Below are 26,750 nucleotides of genomic sequence, written 5' to 3'. Positions count from 1 at the left end.
GGCAATGACCCCTCTTTGTATTACCGTCACAACCCGTAAAAGGGTTTGAGGGTTATTATAAGGCTGACCGCCTTTGAACTGCGTGGGACAAAGATATTTGCCTCGCTTGGAGTTCGCAAACATCTGCTGACCGGCGGAAGGAAATTCTCACTTCCCTAAAATAACCATGACTTTCATTCACACCCTGCGTGTCCCTCCCGGTAGACTGCCCATATGACCGAGATCAGTCATGGAGGAACAGCAGCGAATGGATCTGACCTACATCACCGAACGCATCATCACCATCTTCTGCCCTCCCGGATGTCCAGAGAAGATCTACCTGCAGAACCTGCAGGAGATTATTCTCATGCTGCAGTCCAAGCATGGACACCACTACATGGTGAGCGGTAATAAGACAGAGATGACTCACATCTTGAGAAAAAAAAAGTTTTTAATGTTTTAATTTGTCCAGTTCATGACGTTCGCAAAGAAATCATGAACACACTTTGCCCTTCCTCCTTCAGCTCGTCAACCTCTCGCAGAAAAACAAAACTCTCACCCAAATGAACCACAAGGTAAAGAGAAACACTCCTAAGTTGCTCGTTGAGAGATTCAATGTTGCAGTGTGTGTATGTATGTTACAGTGTGTGTGTGTGTGTGGTTTGTCCGTCAGGTTCTGGACACAGGCTGGGTGGATCTCCTGGCCCCCGACCTGGATCAGATCTTTAGCGTGTGCACGACAATGAACAACTGGCTGCAAACGCATCCGAAGCACGTCCTGGTGTTGCACTGCAGGGTAAACGCCACGGACTACTCTGCACACACACACTGACACTGGCATGTTTTTTGTAATCAATCAATCAGTGATGATGTTAAGTTTATTCATCCTGATTTTGCGGTTGCCCTCCACAGGGATGTAAAGGCCGGCTCGGAGTTCTGGTGGCTTCTTACATCCACTTTGGCAACATCTCGGCCAGGTAACACTGATGTGAATGTGTTCAAGTGGTACGGGGGTAAAGGAAGCATTTGACTTTGATCACTGATGACCATTGATGAACAGCAATATTGCGATTAAATGTGGCGCAGTTATGTCTGGTTCCCAACGGATGACTGTTTATTGTTGGACCTATATGCAGATCAAAGAGCGCTGCCAGAACAATAGAGTGAACAATAGGCTGATCTACTCTATGTCTCCGACAGCCAAAGGGCAGCAGCAGGACGGCTGATTAAAGAGACTTTGAACTAGACTGTTATTTGATTTCCGGGCAGGGATCCTGTTGCCGTTGGAAAACTAGTGGATTTATTTGCTCTTTAATTTACCTGCATGTCAGAGTCTGGGCCTAGAAGACACAAGACTTGTTTTATTTCAGTGAAAAGCTCTTTTAGAGCAAACATTACAGCCTTTGTGGTTTATGTGGCTGCATATTCTCTTATGGTTTAAATATCAGATGTAAAAAGTTATGAATATCCTCATTAACATGTCTAGTCACGGGATGATGAGATAGGTTACGTCGAGGCAAATCAATGTCCACTGAAAATGCAGAAAAAAAGAGGAAGACAAGGTTCATTTCTGCACTGTTGGCGTGCTCGTGTTCATGGCTGACTCACTGTTGAGAAATATCTGATCGTAAGCATTGTCCTTGTGTGAGTGAGAGCACGTATGCAAAGGTGTGTGCACGACTGTAAACCTGACATGGTTTAAAAGTTTTCAAAATTACAAAAGAAATACACGTTTACTTAGTTTTCTTCTGGTTTTCTCAAGTCAAGCGGAACTTTGCTGCCAGCTCAAAACGGTGGAGACGAATGTAATGTAGTCCGTGGTGCGTTGAAAAATGACACTTCAAATGTCAAAAGCAGCATATTTTGTTAGTCTGGATAATACATTTAAAATAACAATAAAACTGTTTGCAAAGGAACATTTTAAATCCTTAAAGGGACTCGCCATCAATTTGAAACATTAAAGTATGTTTACAGGTCTTATAGAGTACTACTGCACATGTGGAAAAAAGATGTATAAAACTCCGGAGGGAGCCGAGTGAAGTCTGATGATTGTCTTTGTCGTTTGGGGCTGAGCAGTTTGAAAATATAAACAAAATCTGAGTGTGGGTCCAAAAGAAGTGTTTACCAGACCTGTAGCTCGCTGAGGACGGTGGCTCAAGGCCGCCGCTGGCATAACACACACACATCTCTGACTTTAGCTGACTGGCATTGTGTTGCATTGTGGTTAATATAGTCATTTGTCGAGGAATAAAAATGCTGGGAATAAAAATGCAACGCAAAACAGATTTCCCACCAAATGTAAACTGGCATATTTGGTGCTATGCATCGAGATAATTAATGTGGTTGAGAAAACAATATCACCACAAGGTTGATTTATTCATTATGTTCTCAGGCTTTTAATCACATCATGTGATCTTCATTTCTGTGGGTTTGGCTGCACAGCATGAGTTTTTGCTGAGTGGCCCTCCGGAGGTGATGGATATCTCAAAACCTCAGCACACAAAAATCCAACTATCTGCATGGTTAGAAACCACTTCATGTACATTTAGGGGAACTGAGTCGTGTGAAAAGCTTCACCATCTGAACATATGCCTCTCTCTCAGTGCAGAACTTTCTCTCGACCACTTCGCCATGAGGAGGTTCTACAACGACAAACTGTCAGCTCTGATGACCCCATCGCAAAAACGGTAAGAACAGGGTTAGTTGAGCAGGAGCGCTGCAGGTCAAAGGTCAGCTGTGGTTCAGGTCTTATAGCCTCTGATCTTCGTTGTAGACCGAGGACTCTGCTGTGACTGTTGACCTCAGGGTGCAGGGTCACTAATCACCTGATTTATCCTCTTGTGAAATAGTTGCTATAAGAAAGCTACAATAAGCCTAAGAAACGAGGAGAAAGACTCAATGGACACCACAACCACACTTTCATCCAGTCACAATGTTATTTGAGACGCTTGTGTTGGGATAACAGCAGCAATGTGTTTCTCTGTGCTCTCCAGGTGCGTGTGGATGCTGGGAAGCTTGTTAAAAGGCGGACTGAGGATGCGTCCCTCGCCGTCTTTCCTCCTGTGTGTTGTTCTCCACGGTCTTCCCAAAATAAGAGCAGATGGAGGTAGGCAGACGTCTGCTCTGAAGAAGAGGAGGTAGCAGCAGTAGCTGGTTGTCGTAGAAGCCTCTATAATGTATTCTTCTTTTCATCTTATTGAGGAAGAAGAAGGAAACAATATGCTTATAATTAAAAACCTGTAACGTCCAAAAAGTCGTCTAAAACAAGCCAAAGTCTCTGCTCTGATGACATGCTTCTCTAACAATGCTGAACATTTCTTACTCAAACGAATGCCATCTTTTATGATGAAAGTCTTCCTTTTCCCAGCATGTTGTCTCTTCCTGAGAGTCTACCAGAGTCTACAAGCTGTTTGCACATCAGCAGTCTAGTAAGAAACCATATCAAATCCCATTGTGGTCTCTCAACAGCAGGATGTTATTCAGAAATTGAATGCAGTGTGTAATGTGTGCTTGTGTCCATCTCAGCAATGTAAATGCAGCCCAGACAGACCGCCTCTACTTTGTGCTCCAGCCAGCTCAGCTGCTCAAAGGGGACATCATGGTGAGTGGTGATGCTTTTATTGTTATTTAGGTTTATAAGATCATTTTTCCAATTTATGTATTAAGGAAACCAAATATATAGTATATATATTTAAAATACAATTAGTTCCTCAAGTTTAGCCTTCATTTCTCCCCTTTTGTTCTATTTTGTTTCCTGTGTATTTATCATTTTTCGGGTGACACTCTATTTTTCCAGATCTGTTATTTCCAAATAAAGTCCCAATATTTTCCAGTCTGAGAAAAATATTAATAATAATAAATTGGTACTAATACAAATTTGAGGGAAATTGGGATTTCTTCCCAAAGGCTCCAATTGAGCCGAAGTAAATATGATGTGTCTATTATTATAAGCTATATTCCATATATGTTTGCAATTTGTTATGTTCAGCTGACACTGGTTAAAATACTCTCTAGTTTACAATTGAAATTAATTGGAATTAGAAAAAGTGGAACAGATTATAATTTCTCCTATAATTTTCATCAAATTGCACAATTCTTTTCAGGAAAAGTCTTGGAAATTCGTACAAAATGTATTCAGAAATATAGCGTTACAATTTCTTGTTCTATTGTTATATGTTTGAAATGTGTTTGGTTTTTAAAAGACAAAATATATCACAAATATAAACGACATAAATACTAACAAATCCTTAATTCAAAATTAAAAAACATAGTTCCCATTCATAAACCAAATTGACAGGAAGTATTTACCGGCCTCTGATTTAGCGTTAACGACTATGCAACCGAAAGCCAATAATCTCAGGGAATGGGATTCGAGCAGCTCATACTTGAGTCATCTTCTGTCTGATTTCAGGTGGTTTGTTATGATAAAAACAGCCAGTCAGCCAGCCGCCAGGTCGTCTTCCGTCTCCAGTTTCATACGGGCCTCGTAGTCGGACAAACCCTCACGTTCTGTAAGGCCGACCTGGACTGTGCCAGTGAAGGTATTTATAACCTGCACAGTGCCGACTGCTGCTTCAGCCGCTATCACTCTGCAGCAATATGCATCTCAATTAGTTACTGATAAATCCTCCACTCTTCCTCCAATGTAAATAACACCTATCAGAACCAACCTTGGACTGTGAAATACACATGGAAAAATGTCCAGTGTGCAAAGTTAACTTTCCAGCTGTCTGTTGTTGTTAATATTCCAGATGCCCGGTTCCCAGAAGATGGAAAAGTGGAGCTGTTGCTTTCTGACAGCCCTGAAAAGATTACAGGTACACTTCTTCTGAAGCTTGCAGTAAAGTAAAGGCACCGGCAAACATTACAGCAGTGAACTGGATATTAGAAGACAGAATAAATATGGAGGTAAAAATGTGTTTCAGAGGTTTTGCCAAGCTTCAATCCAGTATCCACTATATGTCGGTCCAAGTTGTCATGCTTCTTTTATTATTCAAAAGAAACAAGATTAAAAGTCGACAGCTCTTTGAGTGTTTTCAGCTAAATATTGACAATAGCAACATGTTGATGTTTTGCAGGTGTGCTGTACATCAGCGTGTTAACATTTACTAACGTCTACAGAGCATTAGGGATAAGGAAACAAATATGTATTTTTATGAACTTAAAATGAACTGAACCTCAACGCCTCACCGTTAGAAAAATGTGCTCAAACTCTTTGGTTCTGAACCATTTTGGCATTTAGCCCCTTAAAACAAAGACATGTCTACCTATCACTAGTCAAACAGAGGAATAAAAAAATAACTCTTAGAGTCCCAAAAAAGGGATCCAGTGATTTAGGAGGGGAAAAAGTAGTTTTGTTTATTCGTCAATCATCTTGCCTGATCCCGACCTTGGGAACCACTGCTCAAATTGACACATCCAAAAACCTGGACACCTAGAACACACTCACACATGCACAAAAAAACACTCATTCACAGACACACCATATTTGGGCTGCGTGTGCCACAGATGAACAAAGGCTGCACCAGGCATCACTGTCTCCGAAGTCAAGCAGAAGAGAGACAGAAATGACTCAGTTTGAAACATTGCACACACACACACACACACACACACACACACACACACACACACACACACACACACACACACAACTCATGAACCGCATAACCATTAAGTTGAACAAACGGTCCCCAGGTGGGGGCAGTGTTGGACACCAGCAGGAGAGCATGACAGCTCAGACTGGCACTCCTAACCGGCTCCTCGCCTCTCAACAGGAAGCAATATGAGGAGTTATCACACACACACATCTGACAGGAATTCTGATTGGAGATGCTGTACACACTAAAAGACAGAGGCGGGGAAAACCAGGACGGAAACACACACACACATGCAAGACACACAGACATTGACGGACATTAAAGCTCATACTCTTTCTTAAATCAAATGAGATCTGTTTTTAGTGTGTGTGTGTGTGTGTGTGTGTGTGTGTGTGTGTGTGTGTGTGTGTGTGTGTGTGTGTGTGTGTGTGTGTGTGTGTGTGTCGTTGTTGTTTAACTGACTCCTGACCAGGACTGCCTCCTCGTCTGCTGGTCTGTTTGTCATTTCCATGTGTGCAGGCAGAGAGCTGTGGAGCAACGGGCGCTGTGTGACGGTGGACTATGACACCTTAGACCCTTTGGTGAGACGAGACTCTTATCAAGACACGTCCTCTCTGGAGACCGGTGAGCTGCATTTTGATGGTTTTATATTCTTTATTTCTTTCACTTTCTCTTCCTGTTGCTCTCGATTTCCATTGTGTCTTTGGCTTAATGATTAGACAGGATCCAACAGCAAAGCCGGTTATGTGAAGACAGCACATTATGGGAGGTAAACGTGTCTGCTCTGCTCTTACATGATGGTGACCTTTATTCTGTTTCCATGGCATTCTTGGGAAAACTAGAATGCTGCTTAGTTTGGACTTTTAGAAGTGTTACTTCCTACACAACACCTCCATCAACTCCTGCCAGACTTATCTGGTTCTTTAACTAGTAAATGCTCCACCCCGTTGATGCTGCTTTCTGCACCAAGAAACGAAGCTATGAGAGCCGTGAGAGTCAACTGACACGGTAAAGTTGTGGGCCGGACAGATGAACACCTCTTTCACATGATTTTAAGTACATGGTATATTTTCATTATTTGTTTTATTGTGTTTTTTTACTGCTCCATCTTTTAATGTGTATTTTACTATGCTCTCTTAACTGTTGAAATGTTTGGCCCCTGTTATTGTCAATCTGGTTTAAATTTTTTTCCGTGACTCCTGTACAGCACTTTGTGAGCTTTTGTCTGTGAAAAGTGCAATATAAATACACCTTACTTACTTACTATACAACATGGGTATAGTTCTTTAAAGATCCTCTCACCAATATATTTTAATAGAATGGATCCAAAGTCTGCATGTAATGTAGCATCAGTTGATCTCAGCGCTGAACCAGAGGGAACTAGGAGAGCTCTCTGAGAGAGCAGGTCCTCTGCCAAGGCCATGCCCTGTCTTGCAAACAAAAGTGAAAAATAATTAGTGCATCCGCCCCGTGATTCGGATCCGCTCCACAGAAAGAAAAAAACACATTCATAACTAGAAGGGCCCTCGGAGAACGCAGGCCATTTCCATAAGTGAATAACAATGTGTGATCCCGTCCAGTGATTTGGACCAGGTCAAGCCAGAGCACGGACCAAGCATCCTGTGAGAAGCTATACCGGCAGCTGCGGGCGGGTCTTAGAGCGTGTGTGTGAGACGACAAGGAGAGGTGACTGTTTGTTCACAACAACCCTGTTTGTTCCTGAAGGGGTTAGCATAGATGCTGCAATAGCATCCAGTTATATCCGAACTGGGGAGTAAAGAACGGCGCTGAAGGCTTTTCTCGATGGAAAAGATGTTCTTGCTCCCCTCCCTACGCGCTTCGACAAGAGTTTGATCGACAGATGGTTCATCCAATCACCTGCCAAGTATTTTCCGAAGGCGACTGCCTTTTTCCAAACAGTCTCCAATGGCGGCTTCGGAAATGTTCCCGCGTAACAACCCACCTGGCGGTCAGGTCAGGTGGGGACCAAAACGGAGCTAAAAGAAGATTAAATAATGGACACAAACACCGTAAAATGGATGTGGAAGTAGGCAGCTGTTCGCAAGCATGTTCGTCTTTTTTCCTCCCCAAAAGTGGGCAAAATAAATCAGTTAATGTATCTCTGGCTGCTCTTCGGATGTCGTATCCTTCTGTGGCTGCAGATCCAGTCTCGGAGATGGTTGTTTCGACTTTGGTCTTGGCTATGGTCAGTGCTGTGCAACAACTGTTGTGGACTGTTCCTGGGAATGGACATTAAGACAATCATCGACACTCAGCCTGTATTTGCAGGCGGCGGCTGTTTGTCAGAGTTTCCATTTAGTTAGAATAACCGTTCACACACAGAAAAACACCCGCACGAAAAAACACACAGCCAGACAGCTGAAACAATCACTTAAAGCGACGGTTGAGGTTTCAGTTCCAGCTGTTTTATGCCGCTGCTAAATCTGCTATGCCAAGGCATGTAATTTAGATGGTCCGATCACTGGGGGGGAGAAATGCAGAAAAGTGGGATGTAAACGCGCATTTCACACAGACGCTCACAAGAACCCAACACACACATGGCCATTACCTTCAACCGTCAGCACGCATGCACATGAGCATAATGAGGGTGCCGGCTAGTTAGCAACGCAGCCGGTCGCAAGAATGTTGTTTCCAACCACAGGTGGTTCTACTTTACCTTCTCGGCCCACTCACACCCCTCCCCTCCACTACTTCTATCTTCCCATCTTCTCGTACTCCCTTTTTTTCTTCTCTTCCCCTTTATCTGGTCTTTTTCTAGCTGAAGCGTGTTGCTTTCAGGTTCAAGTTGCAGGTTGCAATTTGTCCAATCTGTCCCCTTCCCCCTTCTGCACACAAGTCTCTCCAGAGCCCGCCCCCATGTTTACATTCCCCTCTCCATATTTGGCCAGCTCAAGGTCCTTGTGCTTTGTGTTTCTTTTCTTGAAAGTGCATTGTGTGTGTGTGTGTGTGTGTGTGATGCACACACTCCTCCACCTATATATATGTGCTCGCATGCAGCCCGGTGAATGATCCACCTTTTAGTTTTCCTTCTATACTGCTATCCCCCCTTTGACATGAAAATGCATGAGCGCACACTCTCTGCACAGCATTACCTGCCTGTGTCAGCCGGGACAGGATGCAGGGTGAGGAGGGGGTGATGGGGGAAAGAGGAGGAGGGATGAGGGTATGTCTGTAGCGACGGTGAAGGCGGGGATTCGTAGTGCAGGGTCGGAGCAAGCGAGGAAGTAGTGACACGAGAGAGGGGAAAGAGAGAGAGAGGGGTGGGTGGGGGGCACTGGGGGGCTGTTAGCACCTTAAGAGAAAGAATGTTCTTTCTTGTCTTCCTGTGGCAGCCTGAGAGGACGACAGCAGAGGAGCAACTTTAACTAAGCTGGTCTGGATCTTTTTCAGCCTCCCTTTCTCTTTCTGTCCGTCTCCTCATCCTCTTCATTCTGTCCTCGTCCCCGGCCCCCTCTTTCAGCTTGTCATCTGTTTCTCTTTTCCTCTTTCTCTGACTCCGAAGGGAGGCTTCAGAGAAGCATTTCCATCCTGTCTCTAGTCCACAGTGGGAACAGTGAAAGTTTACTGACAGACTGCTGGTGAGTAAGTGAGCTGCTTTTTGATGCTGGTTTGCTATTTTCTACTGAAGTTCTTACAGTGTTGTGAAAGTTACACAGAGTGCGTGTGGACGTAGTATTCTGTGCATCTGTGTGTGAGAAACCTAACAGACCAGCTGTGAGGCTTTACCATGCATGACTGGTATTTGAGTTTTATAGCCTCTCTGGACCTAAGAGGCTGTGCTCATACGGCTCTGGTATGCACGGTGTATGCATTGTTACAGTTACTGTACGAGTCTTATCTCCTTTGAACGTAACGACCTTTATCGGGAAAGGACATGTTTGTTTAGTTCCGATACGCATTCAGCGGTGCAACTTACTGTATTTATCAAAGAAAAGTCTAAAACCAAAATGTGTTCAATTTACTATCATATTTGACAAAGAAAACAACAAATCTTTATAATTGTGAAGCAAGTACAAGGGACTGCTAGGCATTTTTGCATGAAAAAACAACTTAAACCATTAATTAATGATCAAATATTTTTTGTTAATTCAATTTTTTCTTTTTTGATTGACCAATTGATTAATTGATTGATTGTCCCAGCTCCAGTAGGTTTCCAACTTGCTGTAAGACTTAGAAATACACTCTCTTGTTACAAAAGACAGTTAAAGTATAACAAACTGTGTGCGTGTGCGTATGTATGTATGTGTGTGTGTGTGTGTGTGTGTGTGTGTGCGTGTGTGTGTGTGTGTGTTTGCAATCAGCTCTATCTGACCTACCTGTCTATGACGGACACGTCCTTTGCGTGACATACACGCACATACACAACGAAACACGCATGCATCCGCCAGCCTACACAAAGGGCCTCTGTGTTACCTGCATGGAGTGTGTCTGGGGTGATGTCTGTGGTCTAACAGGTGGTGTGTTTGTGTGTCATTGTGAATCATATACAGTAGCAGTGCATGTTTATATGTAGTAAGAGTGTCTTCAATACAAAGGTGGTATTCGTGCTAATGTAAAACATTTGTTAGTTAGTTACTTTGATTAACTCTTAATCTCCCTACACAGTGTCCATAATACAGATTAGAGAAGATAGGAGTTAAAAAATGTTGGTATGCTCCTTTACTGTACCTCACCAGTTGTTACAATGATGACATCAATACGCTTTATGGTTTGTAAAACTTGTCTACATACATGCACATACATAAACCACTAATTGATGGAACTGCTGCACACATTTAGGGAACAATTATTAGTTTAAATTACAGCTGAAACAATCAATCACATAAATGAGTAGTCGATGGAAAGAAAATCGCTTCTGCAACAATTTCAATAGTCGATTTATCTTTTTTCTTCCTTATTTTTTTTTTAAAGCAAAACCTCTCTGGTTGCAGCTTCTACAAAGTGAATATATATATAATGCTTTTCTTTATTATAAAGATTGTTCTTGATTGCAAATTGAATATCTTTGTTTTTATTTTAGTGTGTTCTTTCATTTTGGATACCACACGATTAATTGATTAATCAAAAAGATAATTGATAATTAAATAAAGAACGTTAGTTGAAGCCTAATTTGATGTACAGGTGAAAATGTTCAATTATAATACTGCTAAAAGATGCAAGAATTAAATACTGTCAGAGTTGAGGAAGAAAAGGACAGTGCTGCAAATCCTACATCATTAAATATTAAATAGCAGTTTTAGTTTTTTGTAGTTGAAGGCTCCCTGATTCATGTGCTCCTCACTTGTGACATCAAACCGACACCCTTACTTCTATAGGTCACCTTCTCCTCTGTTTTCACTCTTCTGTCATCACATAAACCTTCTGCTGACCTTCGTCTTTTTGTCTTCACAGCTCCACCTCATATCCTGGACCCTGGAAATGGCAGCTTGTTTGCCAGAGGGAGGAAGACGAGTAGCGAGGAAGGAGCGTCGTTCCGCCTGACCACCAGCAGCCCCAGCTGCAGTGACCGAGCTCCGTCTGCCAGCAGCGACTCGGGCCTGTCTGTTGCGTCTCAGGGGCGGACCGGAGCCAGACAGAGGAGAGGGGCTGCCTGGGACAAGTGCACCCAGGCAGGGAAGCTGCTCTCTGGGTTGGACTTTGAGATTGCTCAGCCTCTTCTGGAGGTCATGGCTGAGCTTGCTGCGTCCAGCGGATGGGAGGGGGAGATGACTGGAGATGGATCTGAACTGGGACACGCCCTCAATGGAGATGCTTCGTCCAACGAGAGGGAAACGGACATATTAGACGACGCAGACGGTGTAGCGCCTCCTGCTTCAGACGTGCCGAGCTCAAGCAGCATCTGCTCCCTCTCCTCCGAGAAACTGCCTGAAACTCAGATATCCGTCCACGCAGAGTACTCCACGCACTCCTGGGTTCGGCAGCAGCAGAATGTTGACGTCGTCTCCGAAACCTCCCTTCAAGTTGATGGGGAAGAGAAGTTGACCCGGTTGAGAAAACAGAGGCCGCCGCCTCTGGCGGCTCCCAACACCCCGCCTCGGGGACTCAGCAGCAGGGTAGCGATGCAGCGAGTTGTGGTGAACGAGGATGGCACACACGACGTCACACAACACACAGATGTTACACACGACATACAGTCCGTCGATGCCGCACTCGCGTCGTCTTGCCTAGACGACGCTTTGACCACAGATATGGACGAGTCCATAGAGCAGCTGAACCAGCTGATTCTGGATTTGGACCCCACCTTCGTTCCTGTTCCTACCCGCTGTTCCCCCTTGTCCCGCTCCGCCTCCCTCCACACCAACGGGGTCAGCCACAAGGGGAATGCCCATCTGTCAGGTAAGAAGTAAAAAAACACAGAATGAAAATACTAGTTCCAAACGATCCTTATCTTGACTAGCTGAACGGCCCTAGGGTTGGCAATGTTGATCGGTTAGTCCTTCAGACTGAAATCTCCAACAACTATTGGATGCATTCCCTTAACATTTTGTACAGACAGTCATGGTTCCCAGATGCTGAGTCCGACTGACTTTGGCGATCCCCTGACTTCTTTCTCTCTAGCGCCGCCAGCAGGTTGACAGTTGTGTCTCAACAACCCTTGAGTGGTTTGTCATGACATTTGGTCCACACATGATCCAATCTTTGGTTCATTAACCAAATAGCTGCAGAACTACTATCATTCCCATCCGCCTCAGCTGCACATTGTGTACTTTGTATAACTGCTAAACCTCAGCATATTAACATTGCGACATTAGCATTTAGCTCAAAGCCCTGCTCTGTTTAAGAGCGGACTCTCAGAGCTGGTTGTGGATGTTTAAGAGGCTGATCAAACCTCAGCGCTAAATCGTTTTTCTGTATAGCTAAATACAGCTACTACTAAAAATTTATGTATTTTGGGTAAACTGACCCTGTACCTTGGTACAGTATAACAGTACCTTTACACAGCTCTACTTGTACAGAGACCTGAAACAGTCCACTGTAATATCGTGACTGGCTGAAATGCCACACTCAAGAAGATGCACGCGAGCCAACAAGCTGGCTGGCAGATGAAGCTTGTACGTTGGACTTGTTATATTGTGGAGTGAGTTCAGCCTGCAGTGCACAGACAGAGACACATTTATAACCCAGACTGAAGTACTGAAGCGCTGCCCGATCGTGGAAATCTGCATCTGGGTTTGTCCCAGAACAGAAGGCGTGGTTTGTTAGCGCGCACAGTGTTTGCAGAAAGGGTGGAAGCATTCGATTATACAAGTCGTGGATATTCCTGCAACGTACGTAATGCGTTTACCCTTCAAATCCGTCTTATTTTGAATGGAAATATACAGGTGGAAGGAAAGGTTACTGTACACAAGTGAGGTGTGTGTGAGGACGGAGCCGTCTGACCTCTGGAACTCAGGATGAAGCAATGGCAAAACATAATCCACTGACATAATTAAAGAATTTACAGTTTTGCGAGCAGCTAAATGGGATTTAATTAGTTACTTCTTATCAGCAAAGATTCAGTCAAGGATGATAGACACTGTGACAGCTTTCTCACGAGCCAGAGACGTGAAGGAGCTCAAAGCTTTGGCAGATGTAGAGCCACACTCAATCCCCTGCAGAGCTTCTGATTACACTGTCACAGAATAGTTAAAAAGTTTAACTGTTTTTAATTTGAAATGCGGCAAATGAGGTCTAACATGTGCATCTTCTGCCTGAAGGCTTCTGCATCGAGAAGCTACAATGACCGGAAACAGATTACAGTTTACTATTAGACATCAATAATGCCTAAAATAAATGCACCCTATTTGATTTTCTCCAGAATTGTCTCCAACACACCTGCTCATGCACTTCAGGCCTTGTGTAATTGGTTAATGATATCCAAATATCTGATACCATACAGGCTACAATATAATCTGATGTAATTCAGTATTGCTCATTCAGCTCCAGTGCAACAGTTGTAAAGGTTAACGATAATGGTTGATCACTTTTTTAATACAACTACACTTAAAGTGTTTTGTATTGTCCCTTAAATCCTACAGCATCTTTAGTCTGGGTTTAAAAGTCATCAACAGACGTATGAGGAAGGGAAGCTTTTTTATGGAAGACAATACTGCTGTAATGTCACGTACAAGAAGTTTTAAGACTGCAATTCATTTACACATTTTAGAGCTTTGTGTATTTTACGTCAACTACAGTAATACGAAGTTGTTAATGTGGCAAAAGCTAAAAGATGTCCACTGCCTCCATTTTTATTTACTATCTGGGAGGAGAAAAAAGTGGATCCTTTGATGTAGTCGACTCATAAATTCACTCTTACCGATGACCAACTTTAGCTGTTTGACTTGTTTACGACCTGATATCTTATGACTTGTTTACGACTCAAAAGTTTAGCATTTGGTCCTCGATTTTGTACGGCATTGTCAGGACTTTCGACTTACTCGCAAAACCTTTTAAAATCTCGAACCTGAACATGTCACGGTGACGAGTCCCGTTTTCCTGACGCATCTCTGTGACTGTTTCTCGTCATCCTGCTGGCACGTATGACAGATGTACTCCCTCTTAATATCCACGGGGACGCAGCCAGGAAGAAGAGGCACATTTCTGCAGCGACCTCCACCCTTGATTCATTTTCTGTTCGAGAACAGTGGGTCATAGGTGTGCGCGGTGATGTCATCGCTTCCCGGCTCTTTGCATACGAAGCAGCTGGTCCATCAAAGCTGACCCCCGAGCGGCCCGCCGGTTCTTATGGGAGCTCCTGACAGTCAAGAGTGTCCGTGACAGCTCTTGAATCTTCGCCCCGCGGCCATGGGCCTCGCGGGGTTACTTTACCGCCGACATTTAACCTCTGACCTCGTGTTTTTGCACAGCGTCGGGTCAATGAGCGGTCTTGTGGCTCTCCTCCTGATCAGGGAATTTGAGCACAGGAAATGGAGCATGTGTATGTGTGTGGATAAGTGAGTTTGAGAAGTTCCCGAGGCTCCGTGGTTGAAGCAGTGACAGTAATATTTCACTGCTGAGCTACTGCAGCAGTTTATAACGTGTGTTTTTCAAAGCCATGTTTTGAGGCGGGAGTTTGTAAGTGATCAGGAATGCTTTTGAAGCTCGACACAACACTTTGCTCTCCAGTGTGTCGGCATCATGCCCCTCTCCTTCTTCCTCTCTCTAATCTTTGGAGTCGAAGCCTTCAAAAGTGAATAGCCTCCTCACAAGTACAGCGGGTATCAAGTGATACTCGACACTGTAAAAAAAAAGAAAGAAGAAAAACAACCCACCTTCAGCTGGCCCTCTGGTGTAGAAGAGGAACCGGATTAGTTTCAGTTGGACTAGAATGTGAGTTTGAGATGGTGGATGCTCACAATGAAAGCCGAGCTCACAATGTTCCACGTTGCTGTTTATGGTCGATATGCACATCTGAGCGTGGTCCCATATATGGTCAAGCTCAATCATGACACACATGTCACACTGTGGTAGAGACTGTGGTTTCTGTGTTCAGAGCTCTAATACTTCACTTCACTTCTGGAGATAAAAGAACTAAAGTATGTCTTCCTTTCCTGACGATCTACTCGCATCCAAAATAGAGAACTGGACTGATGCTCCAACAGATGTTTTTTCTTTTTCCTCCGACGTTTCGCCATAATGTTCCACCATCTGGCCACAGTGAAGTCTTGTTTGGTCACACGGCGGCTGACCTGATGACAGGAGCTGTTAGACACTATTGTCAGAGACAAACACGCTAAACATGAAACACTGTCATCGCCCGTAATTGCCATCTGGTCCTAAGATGCGTCAGTGCCATTTCACGCTGTGTTTTTCTTAGACTCAACTGTTTGTGGACATTTCATTTCCGAGAACAACGCATGACTGAGTTTGATTCTTTGGTTGATTATATTGCAGATTAAAATCTGCCTGACTGTCTGACTCTCCTTATCTGCCTCCCCCACTCCTCCCCCTCTCTCGCTATCTCAGGTTGGAAGCAGTCGATGCAGGTGAGTGATGTGACGGACGCCGGTCTCCAGACTCCGGCATGGAGGCGGGAGGGCGCTCAGAGCTTCAGAGGCTCGCCCGTCTACAGTCCCCCCTTAACGCCATCTACGGTAAACCTCACCTGGTGGACACTTTGACCCTGATGTACTGTTTTCAGCAGACTGCGGTTGTAGACTCCCCGCTCAGCAGCAGACTCTCTGCTGCTTGCTGTTGCAGATCCAAACAGAGACACAAAATATCACGTGCTATTTTTGATAGAAGATGAACTTGAAGTGTAACCCATGTACTATTGTACAACTAAGCATCTTCATTTTAGATGAGTAGTGTTATGTACAAATGTGAAAGATACCAAGTTTTCTTTTTGCTTGTGCTGTCTTTATGTGGATGTATTTACTTTTTTATTGTTTTAGACTCAAGCTTGTTGAACGCCAATTTGGTTTCAATGTCTTGACTTGAACTTCCAAAACTTTCAAAGACTATGAATTGTACGTGAATTGTACATCTATCTATGTACGGAACTACATGAAAGTTGAAATACATGAACTACAATGAACAATATAATACAATAATACAATACAATGATAATAATAATGATTATGATAATAATATATCATAATAATGATGATAATTATGATAATAATATATCATAATAATGATGATGATAATAATAATGATGATAATAATAATACAATACAATGAACTACATGAAAGTTTAAATTCAGTTTAATCTGTTTAAATTCATTTAAACTATCTCTGTTTAGATTATGATTATGTAACTTTATCTGCATCTCTGTAGATGTTTCTTTTCTACCTCCCTCCCTCTTTTTTTCTGATGTTTCTGCTCTTGCACTCACTCTTACGGCTGGGTGGCATGAATGGCCAAACTGTTTACACCAAAACAGAGGCTGCAGCCACACAGATCACAAGACTGATGTCTGCTGATGTGTGTGTGTGTGTGTGTGTGTGTGTGTGTGTGTGTGTGTGTGTGTGGCCTCTAAGACTTACAAAAACATGTTATTGACTGTTCCCCTTATTTTTGTCTTACTTTCTTTGTTCTTTTTTAAAGTATGGCCATCTCTACAAAACCAACAGTGTGGACTATCGGGGACAGACGGAGAGCCCTGACATTGTCCCCGCTACCCCAGCCTTCCCAGTGTCTCCTCCGACGCCCTACGGTAAGAGATAAGGTCAGAATGGACACTTGATGCGTCTTGATGTGGGCGTGTCCGCAGCTTGGAATCTTATCAGCGTCCCGCCGTTCTCTTCCCAGTGAAACATTTCCCAGAGTTTTCCCAGCTCCGGACAGGCGGGAAGTGGGACCAACACAGCTGGACACAAGGTACACTTCCCAAAGAGTGTGTGTGTGACCATATATACTGTCCATGTATATGTGTGTGTGACTGGCCAGACCACTGGAGTTTAAAGCCAAGTGCTTAAGCTCCTGATTGCTGCCGGACAGGGTTCAAGGTCCGGCTGGAATGTCCTCTTGGCATAATATACCAAATACACACACGCATACACACACACACACACACCTGGCCTGTCCTTTGTTGCCATTGGCTGGATATGTGGGCATGGCTCTGTTTGTGGTAAGTCGGGTCTGGCTTGAGGCAGACAGATGGCTTGTTCATCATTTTTAGGTTTGAGGTAAAAAGTGGTCTGAGGAGTTTAAATGGATTGGGATGTCCTCTCGGGGATGAAGGGACAGCTGATACTGGACGTCCGTGAATAATAGTTGGCGCTAACAGAGGAAGAGACCACTGCAGGCAGGATGTCCACTCACGTCCTGTTCTGGGAGGGGACGGGAGGAGAGGGGAGGGTCTTTTGTTGCTGGGACATCCTGCCCGAGGAGATATGTAGCACACAGCTGCAGAAGAAATATACTGAAGTGTCAAAAAAGTATCTGATCAGAGGGTCATGTTCCTGTCGTAGCTACACACCTTTTGTGCTTCGCCGCAGAGGGGGAAAGCACATCATGATATATGATGACAGTAATCGGCACGGGAAGGCTGCTACTGTGGTGACACAACCTGAAATCTGTGACCAAAGATATTTTGAACAGTTTCTGTTGAAGTGCTTGTGGACTCATTCTGTTGTGCCTCAAGCATGAAAAAGATTGTAAATATGAAGGAAACATACATCAGGTTTCCCATATTTGTATCCTGACACGAGTGCCTGCCTTCACCTAGTAATATATGTATAACTAGTAATATATAGTAAAATAATGAAGCAGAAAATAACCTCAAATAGCATATTTCTTTACTTTAGTAATCCCAAACTTATGTAAATGGTTATATCGAGGCATTGAGTAATGAAAGTAAATGCATCCCAATGAAATGTTGATTTTGGAGAGATTTCCATGATTGCTTGTCAACTGGATCCTACATAATGTACCACATACTGGATTCATTATTTTGAATTATAAATGCCATACAGTGCTGTGATCAAGGTGTTTATTTTATTTTGATCTTGCATGAGAAGTTGGGCTTGCATCAGGACAAAATCAGAAACAGATGGTGCAAATTAATTGATAGAAAAGTGATTTTATCGCATTGATTTTATTGTTTGAGTCTACTGCACCTGACTGAGCAGCTCAAGTCCTTTATTTAAGTACATTCAGGTGTTTATGGTTATGATGTTAATCAAGTCAAGCTGGTTTTAATCTTAAAATTTAATGAACAATGCCAATATCAAATCTGTTTATTATCAGTTCACATCAAATAATTGGACCATAGCATGTTGTCATCCATTTATTGATGACAAAACCAAAGAACTATTTATGATGACATTTTGCTCTGTATTGCAGACAGATAAGTTCATTCTTTTAAAGGGCAGATCCGCCTGTTTTGTGTCAATACCTTCATCAGAACAGGCAGGATGGAGAAGCAGCTGATGAAAGAGTCATTATTCCTTGTGTACAGAAAAAACACCAGCTTCTCTTCTCCACTGGATGGACAGAAGAATTAACAAAGGACACAGAATATCTGGGGCAGACGAGAGTTTCCTGTTTCCCACGTTAAAGGCAGACGATTGTCTGGAAAACAATTCAGATTCGCCATCTAAATTATTTTGTACTTAATGTTAGTCATTCCCGTGATCTCAGTTTGACCCGAGGCTCGACTATGTGGGGAGTGATTACTGTGGGCAGCAGCAGATGCTCCAACACAACAACAACCCTTCAGCTGCGCTCCCACTGTGTTATCACTGTGTTATCACCGGGCTGAACGCACCGGGCTGAACGCACCGGCTGAACACACCGGCTGAACACACCGGGTGTTCTGGGTCCTGATATGTCATGTGTGTGCTGTGAGGATAGCATACAGATATATTTACAGTAATCAAGATTAGTACAGTAATCCAGGGAGGGATTGTTTGGGTGATTTGAGGTGAAAAAACGTCGACACAAAGGTGAAAAAAAAAAAGCATAAATCTAAAATAGAACTGGGTGTAGTTGGATTTTTTATGGGCTAGTTTATTGACTTCAATACAATTTATATTAAACTTTTGGAAAATACACTTATTTGATTTTCTGCCGAGAGTTAAATGAGAATATTGGTATTTTTCTACATGTGGTCAAAACAATATTCTTCATAATATACAATGCATAACACATCATTGAAAATGTCGTCATCATATAGAAAAAATTAAAAAAACAATGTGGTCATTTCCAACATATGCGTGGTTATGCGTGTTTAATTCAGCGCTCATTATTGCTGTGTCCTCTTGGGGCGCCGGCAGTAAACGCAGCGTTGACTTATTATCACCTTGTAAAGTTGGCAAATGTGTTGTACTTCATCCAGCAGACATAAAGCAACATTAGCATTAATTAAAAGCCATGTTTGTGTCCATTTTATGAGCATAAGTAAACATCTGTCTCTTTCACTGCTAAATGCTGCAACGCGTTCTCCATCTAGTCTCTTACTGTGTCCGTCTGCTCGCCCTGAAGGTGAACCCCGCTGCCCTGTGAGGCGAGGGGCCCCGCAGGTTGATGTTATTTACAAAACAAAATACTATTACATTATGATATTTAAAATGTAACAAATATTAAAAAAAAAACAGACTTTGCTGGTTCATAGTTCTCTTTGCTATATGTTAGAGCTGCACACTCCAGCTGTGTTGGAGCCTCAAAAATAGATATTGATGACTGTTATGCACGGTGGTGTGGTGGCTAGCACTGTCGCCTCACAGCAAGAGGGGCCTGGGTTCGATCCCCGGTTTGGTTGGTCCTTCTGTGTGGAGCTTACACGTTCTCCCCACCTCCGGCTTCTCCTGTTTCCTCCCACAGTCCAAAGACATGCAGCTTAGGCTTAGCTTAATTGGAGGCCCGTAAGTGTTTATGTGAGCGTGAATGGTTGCCTGTCTCTATATGTGCCCTGCGATAAACTGGAGCTCTGTCCAGGGTGAACCCCGCCCAATGTCAGCTGTGACCGCCGCGACCCTGAATAGGGTTATGGAATGGAATATAAAAAATAAGAATGCTATACATCTTTCCGCTCTGAGAGAGAGACAGAAAGCATTTCAATAAGTAGCCTACACTTTATTGTTGATAGGAAATATGTTCAAAACTATTGTACTAATCCACCCTCCTGTGGATAAAATACACCTTTGTATTCAGATGGATTTGGATCGGCTGTCAGTGTTTCTGTCGATCATCAAATCGCTCCCAAAGTGATCGACCGTCCACTTGATTCGGAACGATTATTTAAAAGCGACGGCCCTGTTTCAATCCAACAGAAATGTAAATCAAGACAATATTTCAGTGTATGTCAACAGACTGATAGAGAATGCATTCTTTACATCTCTTCTATACCGACAGCATTTTGCCGAACTCTGCTGCTGTCTCTGTACTTACTTTCATGTCCGAGTGACGGCCCTGAAATGTTACATAATAACATTTCCTTTGTGTACTTGTGGCCGAGTCAAAATAAACAGCGATACATGCAGAAGCTCTCAGCCAGCGGAAGCAGGTTTCAGCCAAAGGAATGCAGATGCTGTTATGAGCCGAGGCTTTAGCGAAGGCATACGCTTTGGTTCAGACAAACACTTGACTGTCTGAACCTCGGGGGTCAAAGGTCAGGAGAAAGTGGGCGTGGCCAGGCAGGACAAGGGAAACCTCTCCTACTCCTTCAGATGATTGGATTTGTTGTCAGTGATGAAGGAGAGACGATACATCTTAAACGTTTCAAGTGTCCAGTTTTTACGCTGAGCAGCTCCTAGTTCCAGCTTCATGCTGAACAGACATGTAATGGTATTGTTCTTCCTCAAACTCTTCACATGAACGTGAATACACTTTCCCAAAATGTCCAAACTATTCCTTTAACACCAGACAGCAGCGTACTCTGAGTCATTATCTTTTTTTTTTCCTCATGCTTTTTTTAAGGTTGTCGCAGATGGACAGAGCTCATTTCCTGTGTGACACGGGGCAGGTTAAAATAATGCACGCAGCACATGTCCCAGCTGAAACACAAGGGAACTCAACACAATTCAATCAAGAGCTCTGCGGTGTAATTTATGATGTGCTAAGATTAGACACATGGCAGGAGACGTGGTCAGTGTGTGTCTGCATGCCTTTGTCTCTGTGTTTGTGGCGAGCAGATGGTGGGAGTGGACACACATGCCTTGACAGAGAGTCCATAGAGACCCCCCCTCCCCTTCCCTACCCGACCACCACCACCTCCTCTCTGGTCCATAAAAGGCCACAGATGACCTCTGACCACTGGAGTGCATTCTGATTGGGGGAAAGTGCTTGCAGTGGCCCAGCAGGAACAATGCTCAGTGGTCAGTGAGAGGAAGAGGAGGGAGGGTATGCAGACATGCTTGGAGGGAAGGGGGGGGGAGTGATTCTCTACCTCTCGTCCCTCCCTCCATACAAACCCAGACGTGAAGCTGTGTCACAACAAGCCAGGAACAAACGAGGGGAGCTTATTTTTTCCATCTGGGTGGACGCGTTGGAATTGGGGGCATGGCAGAGCAACGATCCAGCCACTGAAAAAAAAAAACTTCTGCGAGTCGGGGCTCAGATTGCTTTTCACGAGAAAGAGGAGAGGAGGAGATTCTGGTAACGGGGAGAGTTTCATTCACACCGGGAGGCAAAAACATTACCAGAACGAGATAGAGACTTCGGAACAGAAAGGCGAAGGAGGGATCCTAAAAACAGGAAGCCGGCAAATATTGGGATACTCCAGAGAGTGTCGTATCATGACTGCGTCTCTCGGTACGTACGAGCATGCACGTGTGTGTCAGAGAGCTGTGTGTGTGCTTGAACCACGTTCTTCACGTGTGTAATCCCCCAATCGTTCTCTGAGAACTCTTTATGAACTCCAACACCTTTTCCCTTCACCCTCGCATTCTTGACTGTTTCTCTCCGTCTCTCAGCAGGTTTTTTCCTGTTTTCTGCTCATTCTCTCGCTTGTTTATACAGCGTTATCTCTGTCCCTCCTGGGAATTTTGAGGAGGGCACACATGCACAGAAACACTTTGCATCCCTCCTCCAGGCCGCTGGTATTTGGAGACAGATTCTGGGATTATTTTTTTGTCAGATGCCTTTTCTCTTTTCTAGACACAACCCCCATCCAAACTTTGTATCTTTTGTCCTTTTGTGCATGAAAATACTTTTTTTTCTTTTTCTTTTTTTCTGCTCTGGACATCTGCAGCCCCTCTGACATCTCACACTCGGTGGGATGATGAGATGGTTTGTTCCACTGCGTCGTTCATGATCTCATCCTGTTAAAGGCTATGTTGGCCTCCAACGTGCAGTCATGGAAGACTGATGTATTGGTGGTTAACCGATGGAGGCCTTTTCCCCCTTTTTTCCTGCAGAAGCCTTTGAAGATTCGTTTTTTTTTTCTTTTGTCGGGGTGCTTATTGCTTCCCACATCTCCCAAATATGTCAAACATGATAAAACTACATCTTGCTGAGCCACAAGTTTAATGATTCAAAAACGTTTTTGCAGTCATTTCCTACAAAGAGGACATTGGAAGTCCAGCACATATTTTCCACGCGTGTTAAAACTGGAATGCTGGTGTGCTCGATGCACTTTATATTGAAATGTCTCAGTCTTTACAGCCCTGCAGAAGTCGTGTGGTTTTGCAGAGAGGAAACACAACTAGAGCAGAAACAAGTAGTCGAATAATCAATCAATCAATCGAAAAGAAACACAATCAGCCATTATCTCTGTGAATGATCAAACAAGCTTTCTAACTCGAGCTTCTCATTCGTGAGGATTTGTTCCCAGCAACAACTTGGACCTCTGCAAATTGGATTACGCTTGTGTATTTTACTTTAATTTCCAGTAGCTTCTGGATATAACCTTGTAAATTGGTGATGATAATAATAAGTAAAATAGCAACAATGTGTTCAATTCATTTTCAAGCGATTCATTCCGTAAACCAGGGAGTTCTTTAGTTACTGTACACCACGTCTTCATGCAAACATTTAATATTTGATGACAGGGAGGCACACAATTCAACACATACTAATTAAAGAATACTGAATATTTACTTTGGGATTAAATGGAGCAGCTATTTCAATAAAACTCATATGTCCCTTCAATTAGCACCATGCTACATTTAGGTCATTCCATGAAATATATTCCAGGAAATTACCGACCAGCATTTCTCCCTATCTTACTACATATTGTAGACCAAACAATTCTGAATCAATTCAGAAAATAACTGGCAGATTAATCGATAACTCAGCACCACAACAGGAATGTTTGGTCAGTGTTGAACAGCAGGTTGACATTTAGCTGCCACATGAGAGATTGGGGGAAATCGATAATTTCTGAGATGAAAAAGTTATTGGGGAGTGCTGCTGAGAGGCGCAGAACTGAGAAACATTCGGCTTTCACTGGACTGCAGGGAATTAAGGGCCGAAAAAAGGCCAATATATTAAGCCACAAGGACGGAAAATGTTGACACCACAGTGGACAGAAGGCCAGTTCAGGGCGCAGAGACCAAAGTGGAAAGAAGGAAACAAGGATGTTGTGGTCTGTGGTGTCACGAGCTCAGTCAGTGTGAGATGAACCAGATGTACTACATGCAACGAGGGAATGGTGTCTGGTATTTCTACACTACAGTAGATAACATGGCAACAAGACACTTGAAGCTACAGGCCGTATGGGGTCCATACGCAGACTATGGGACGTGCTGCAGGGAAGCAGAACAATGTAGTCAGATATGTCTCTTCATGTTAGTTGGCTTCTTGTTGGGTGGGAAGGTTATTTTTGTTTTCTTGTGCCCTAACCAGTGAGAAAGGTTTTTATTTATTGTATTTATTCTTTCCAATTTCAGTTAAGCTGTGGTATTAGTTGCTCAGAGCTGGTGATTTAAGAAATATTCAGAAGTATTAAATGCTTGTTATCATTTTATGTCTATATTTTTAATGGATGTAAATGGTAAATGGACTGTTGTATGGCGCTTTTCTAGTCTTCTTTTCTAGTCTTCTTCTCAAAGCGCTTTCACACTACATGTCATCATTCACACACTGATGGCAGGGTCTAAGGAGCCACCTGCCCAACATTCATACACCGCATATGCACAGCTACGGGAGCTATTTGGGGTTAAGTGTCTTGCCCAAGGACACATCGACAGGGGCTCGGAAGCCGGGGATCGGACCGCCGATCCTCTGATTGAAGGACGACCCTGCTCACCACTGAGCTAACTGACGTTGATATTCTGGCGTTTGAAATGTCTGTCAACACCAGACTTTTTTGGATTCTTAATAAATGAGGGAAATAGGTGGTTCTGATTTAGAGGTCTTGAGCCTAAATATCTCTCTATGACAGCCTCCATCCTTAGACCATTAATTTGCATACAAAATAACTCCCCTCAAAACAAGTTTAAGCAAATTAGACAACTCCTCTGTCAAACAGTCCAATCAAAGTGATCGTCAAACATCAACAGGAGGTTGCACAGAAACCAGTGCGACAGAATTCTGCTATTATGTTATCATGGATCACTAGTGTACCGTCCAGCACAGTCTAAGTGATCTATTGAGGATCATTGCCGGTGTAACCTAAAATACTGTGGATGCAGTTGCAGGTAAAGAAAGTGGCATAAGAACACAGTGTTAGTGAAGTTCAGGAACCTGGAGTCAGAGTGACCCGGTGGCATCAGAACTGTGGACAGCTCCCAGTAGACACTGATTTTGGTGTCTTGATTAAAACTAAAGGTTTGAAGACATTAAGGTTACGTAGAGATGATATTTCAACAGCATGAAAAAGATCCTAACTCCACCGTAAACTGTCAACAGACAAGTATTTTGCTTTAACTTGTCGTTATGAAGTAAATGTTGATTGCTCAATGTGATAGCTATAGAAAAATCACACCATCAGTGTTTATCTTGGTTCCCTATAAGCCTCATTTTCAGTATGTTATTCTTTCTGCCATCGGATACGATCTCCCAGGAAATGAAGGCTTGATTTACTACATAAAGGAGGTCCATCAACTTTTGCGTAATCCAAAACAGAAGGAGGATTGCATATTTGTTTTTCCTGGTCGCTATCAGTAGCCATCCCCAACCAATGAGTATCCATGCAAGTTTTCTTTTGCAGTTACCTCCCCCAATAGCAGAAATGCGGGACAGTGGAACAACCAAAGTAGTGTAAAACCAAATGCAGTGCGTCCCGTGTCGTTGGTAGCTTCTAGAATCTAGGCTGAACCGAACAGTGATCCGGTTGTCTCAGTAATACCACTGGGAAACGCTTGAAGTCTGTTTCCACTTAAAAGTCTATTTCTTTGAACAGCCAACCAAACTGTGTGGTCACAGATATGATAGTGTGAAGCTGAGCATCGTGTGCCAAGACCTTTTTCAGAACAACAAGTTATTCCTGCAACACAGCGGCATGTTATAACGACAGACATGTTTGGACCCACCAGGAGAACTACTTGTGATCCATGATCACTTCCCCACATGGGTAAAGGCGGAGGAATTTCACTTCAGCTTCAAAACATGATCAAATGTCTGGGCCATTTTTTTCTTGCAGTTAAGACTTCCTTCCTTCCTTCAGATATGAAAAACACTGAGCTTCAGGAAAACTGAACCTTCATATCTCCACATCTGATCCTAAACTCTGACAGGCCGTGTGATGGATGAAGAGAGTCAGAGTTATATCTCTGACTGTGGTTTTATAAAGCCATCAACTTATCACCAGAATACTTTAGACGCCAATAAACACCTCAGCGATGACAGTATTCTCTTCCATAACCTTTTCTTTCAAACCGCCTTCACTGCCGTTACTCTTCACCCCGTTTCCCTCCCTCCACTTGTTTGTAGCACTGCTATACTTCACTCCCTCCGCAGCTGCCTCGTAACTTTAGCCTTCCCCTTTGCCACTTCACTGAGTCGATAAAGCTGTCCGGTCACACACCCAGAAAGAGCAGAGGAATCTGATTTACAGACGACCGCCTACTAGTTTGTCCTCTTTTATAAGAAAATTCTCTGTTTCTGTAAAGCAGGACGGGGGCACAGCAGGGTCTGAGGCTGATTGATTTTTACCGAAGGAGGGAGGGCAGTGGGCGACAACTGATCGCATTCTGATGCCGCACCAAGCGATACCAAGGAGAGAGCGGCATGTCCTCTGCAGATAGTTCTTAAGCTCTTCTAATTCTTTATTCGTTTATATTACCAAAGGATCAGTGAACTACCTGATGTGTGAAAGAGCCACAAGGAACTATCACAAAGCAGCTCTACTGAGCTTTAAGCCTCTTCTAGCTCAACGTTCTTTGGTCTTTTACAATCATTTACAGTGTAATTCAGTCGCTCTTCAAACCAGCAAACGGCAGATTCACACAGTTAGAGACTAGCTGGTGAAGAACGTGGAGCATTTAGCGGCTGAAGAGTCCGATTTGTTTATTGGCGGATGATCGGAGCTAAAAGGAGAGTAAAAGATGGACTTCTATTCTGTTTGTGGACACAAACATGAGAGCAGTGGGATGATTATGTTGCTCTCTGTCTCAGAGAGTTCGAGTGATATCCGGCATTTTAATTTACCGTGTATTTGAATAAGAACTTCATTTAAAAAACAATAATCCTTGTGGGCCTAAGGATCACAGCAGGTGTCTTCCTCCTCATTGTGTTCCTATTTCCTCTCAAGAGTTGCTCTTTCGCTCCCTTTTCCCTTCATCCCCTGAGAAGCCGAAGCCTGTGATCGCTGTGAACAGCTGTAACATGCCGCAGACCTTCAGACC

General features: G+C 43.4%; 1 protein-coding gene across 1 annotated transcript in view; it reads left to right on the top strand.

Moving 5' to 3' along the window:
- Window positions 1–229: 229 nt before the first annotated feature.
- Window positions 230–26,750, top strand: part of LOC306739028 (tensin-3-like) — a gene marked incomplete at its 5' end in the record, with an annotated part of 37,451 nt that continues 10,930 nt past the window's right edge. Inside the window, 15 exons of the mRNA XM_079220969.1 lie at window positions 230–379; window positions 504–554; window positions 653–775; window positions 892–956; window positions 2,583–2,666; window positions 2,973–3,085; window positions 3,347–3,407; window positions 3,505–3,580; window positions 4,391–4,520; window positions 4,731–4,796; window positions 6,096–6,200; window positions 10,989–11,933; window positions 15,543–15,670; window positions 16,627–16,735; window positions 16,831–16,899. Of these exons, the coding sequence (XP_079077095.1) occupies window positions 230–379; window positions 504–554; window positions 653–775; window positions 892–956; window positions 2,583–2,666; window positions 2,973–3,085; window positions 3,347–3,407; window positions 3,505–3,580; window positions 4,391–4,520; window positions 4,731–4,796; window positions 6,096–6,200; window positions 10,989–11,933; window positions 15,543–15,670; window positions 16,627–16,735; window positions 16,831–16,899 (2,275 nt within the window). The remainder of the gene's footprint in view (window positions 380–503; window positions 555–652; window positions 776–891; window positions 957–2,582; window positions 2,667–2,972; window positions 3,086–3,346; window positions 3,408–3,504; window positions 3,581–4,390; window positions 4,521–4,730; window positions 4,797–6,095; window positions 6,201–10,988; window positions 11,934–15,542; window positions 15,671–16,626; window positions 16,736–16,830; window positions 16,900–26,750) is intronic.

The sequence above is a fragment of the Taurulus bubalis genome (assembly GCF_910589615.1).
Source record: "Taurulus bubalis genome assembly, chromosome: 7".
Classification (NCBI taxonomy): domain Eukaryota; kingdom Metazoa; phylum Chordata; class Actinopteri; order Perciformes; family Cottidae; genus Taurulus; species Taurulus bubalis.
Note: the sequence above shows the minus strand (reverse complement) of the source record. Positions and strands in the feature narration are given on the sequence as shown.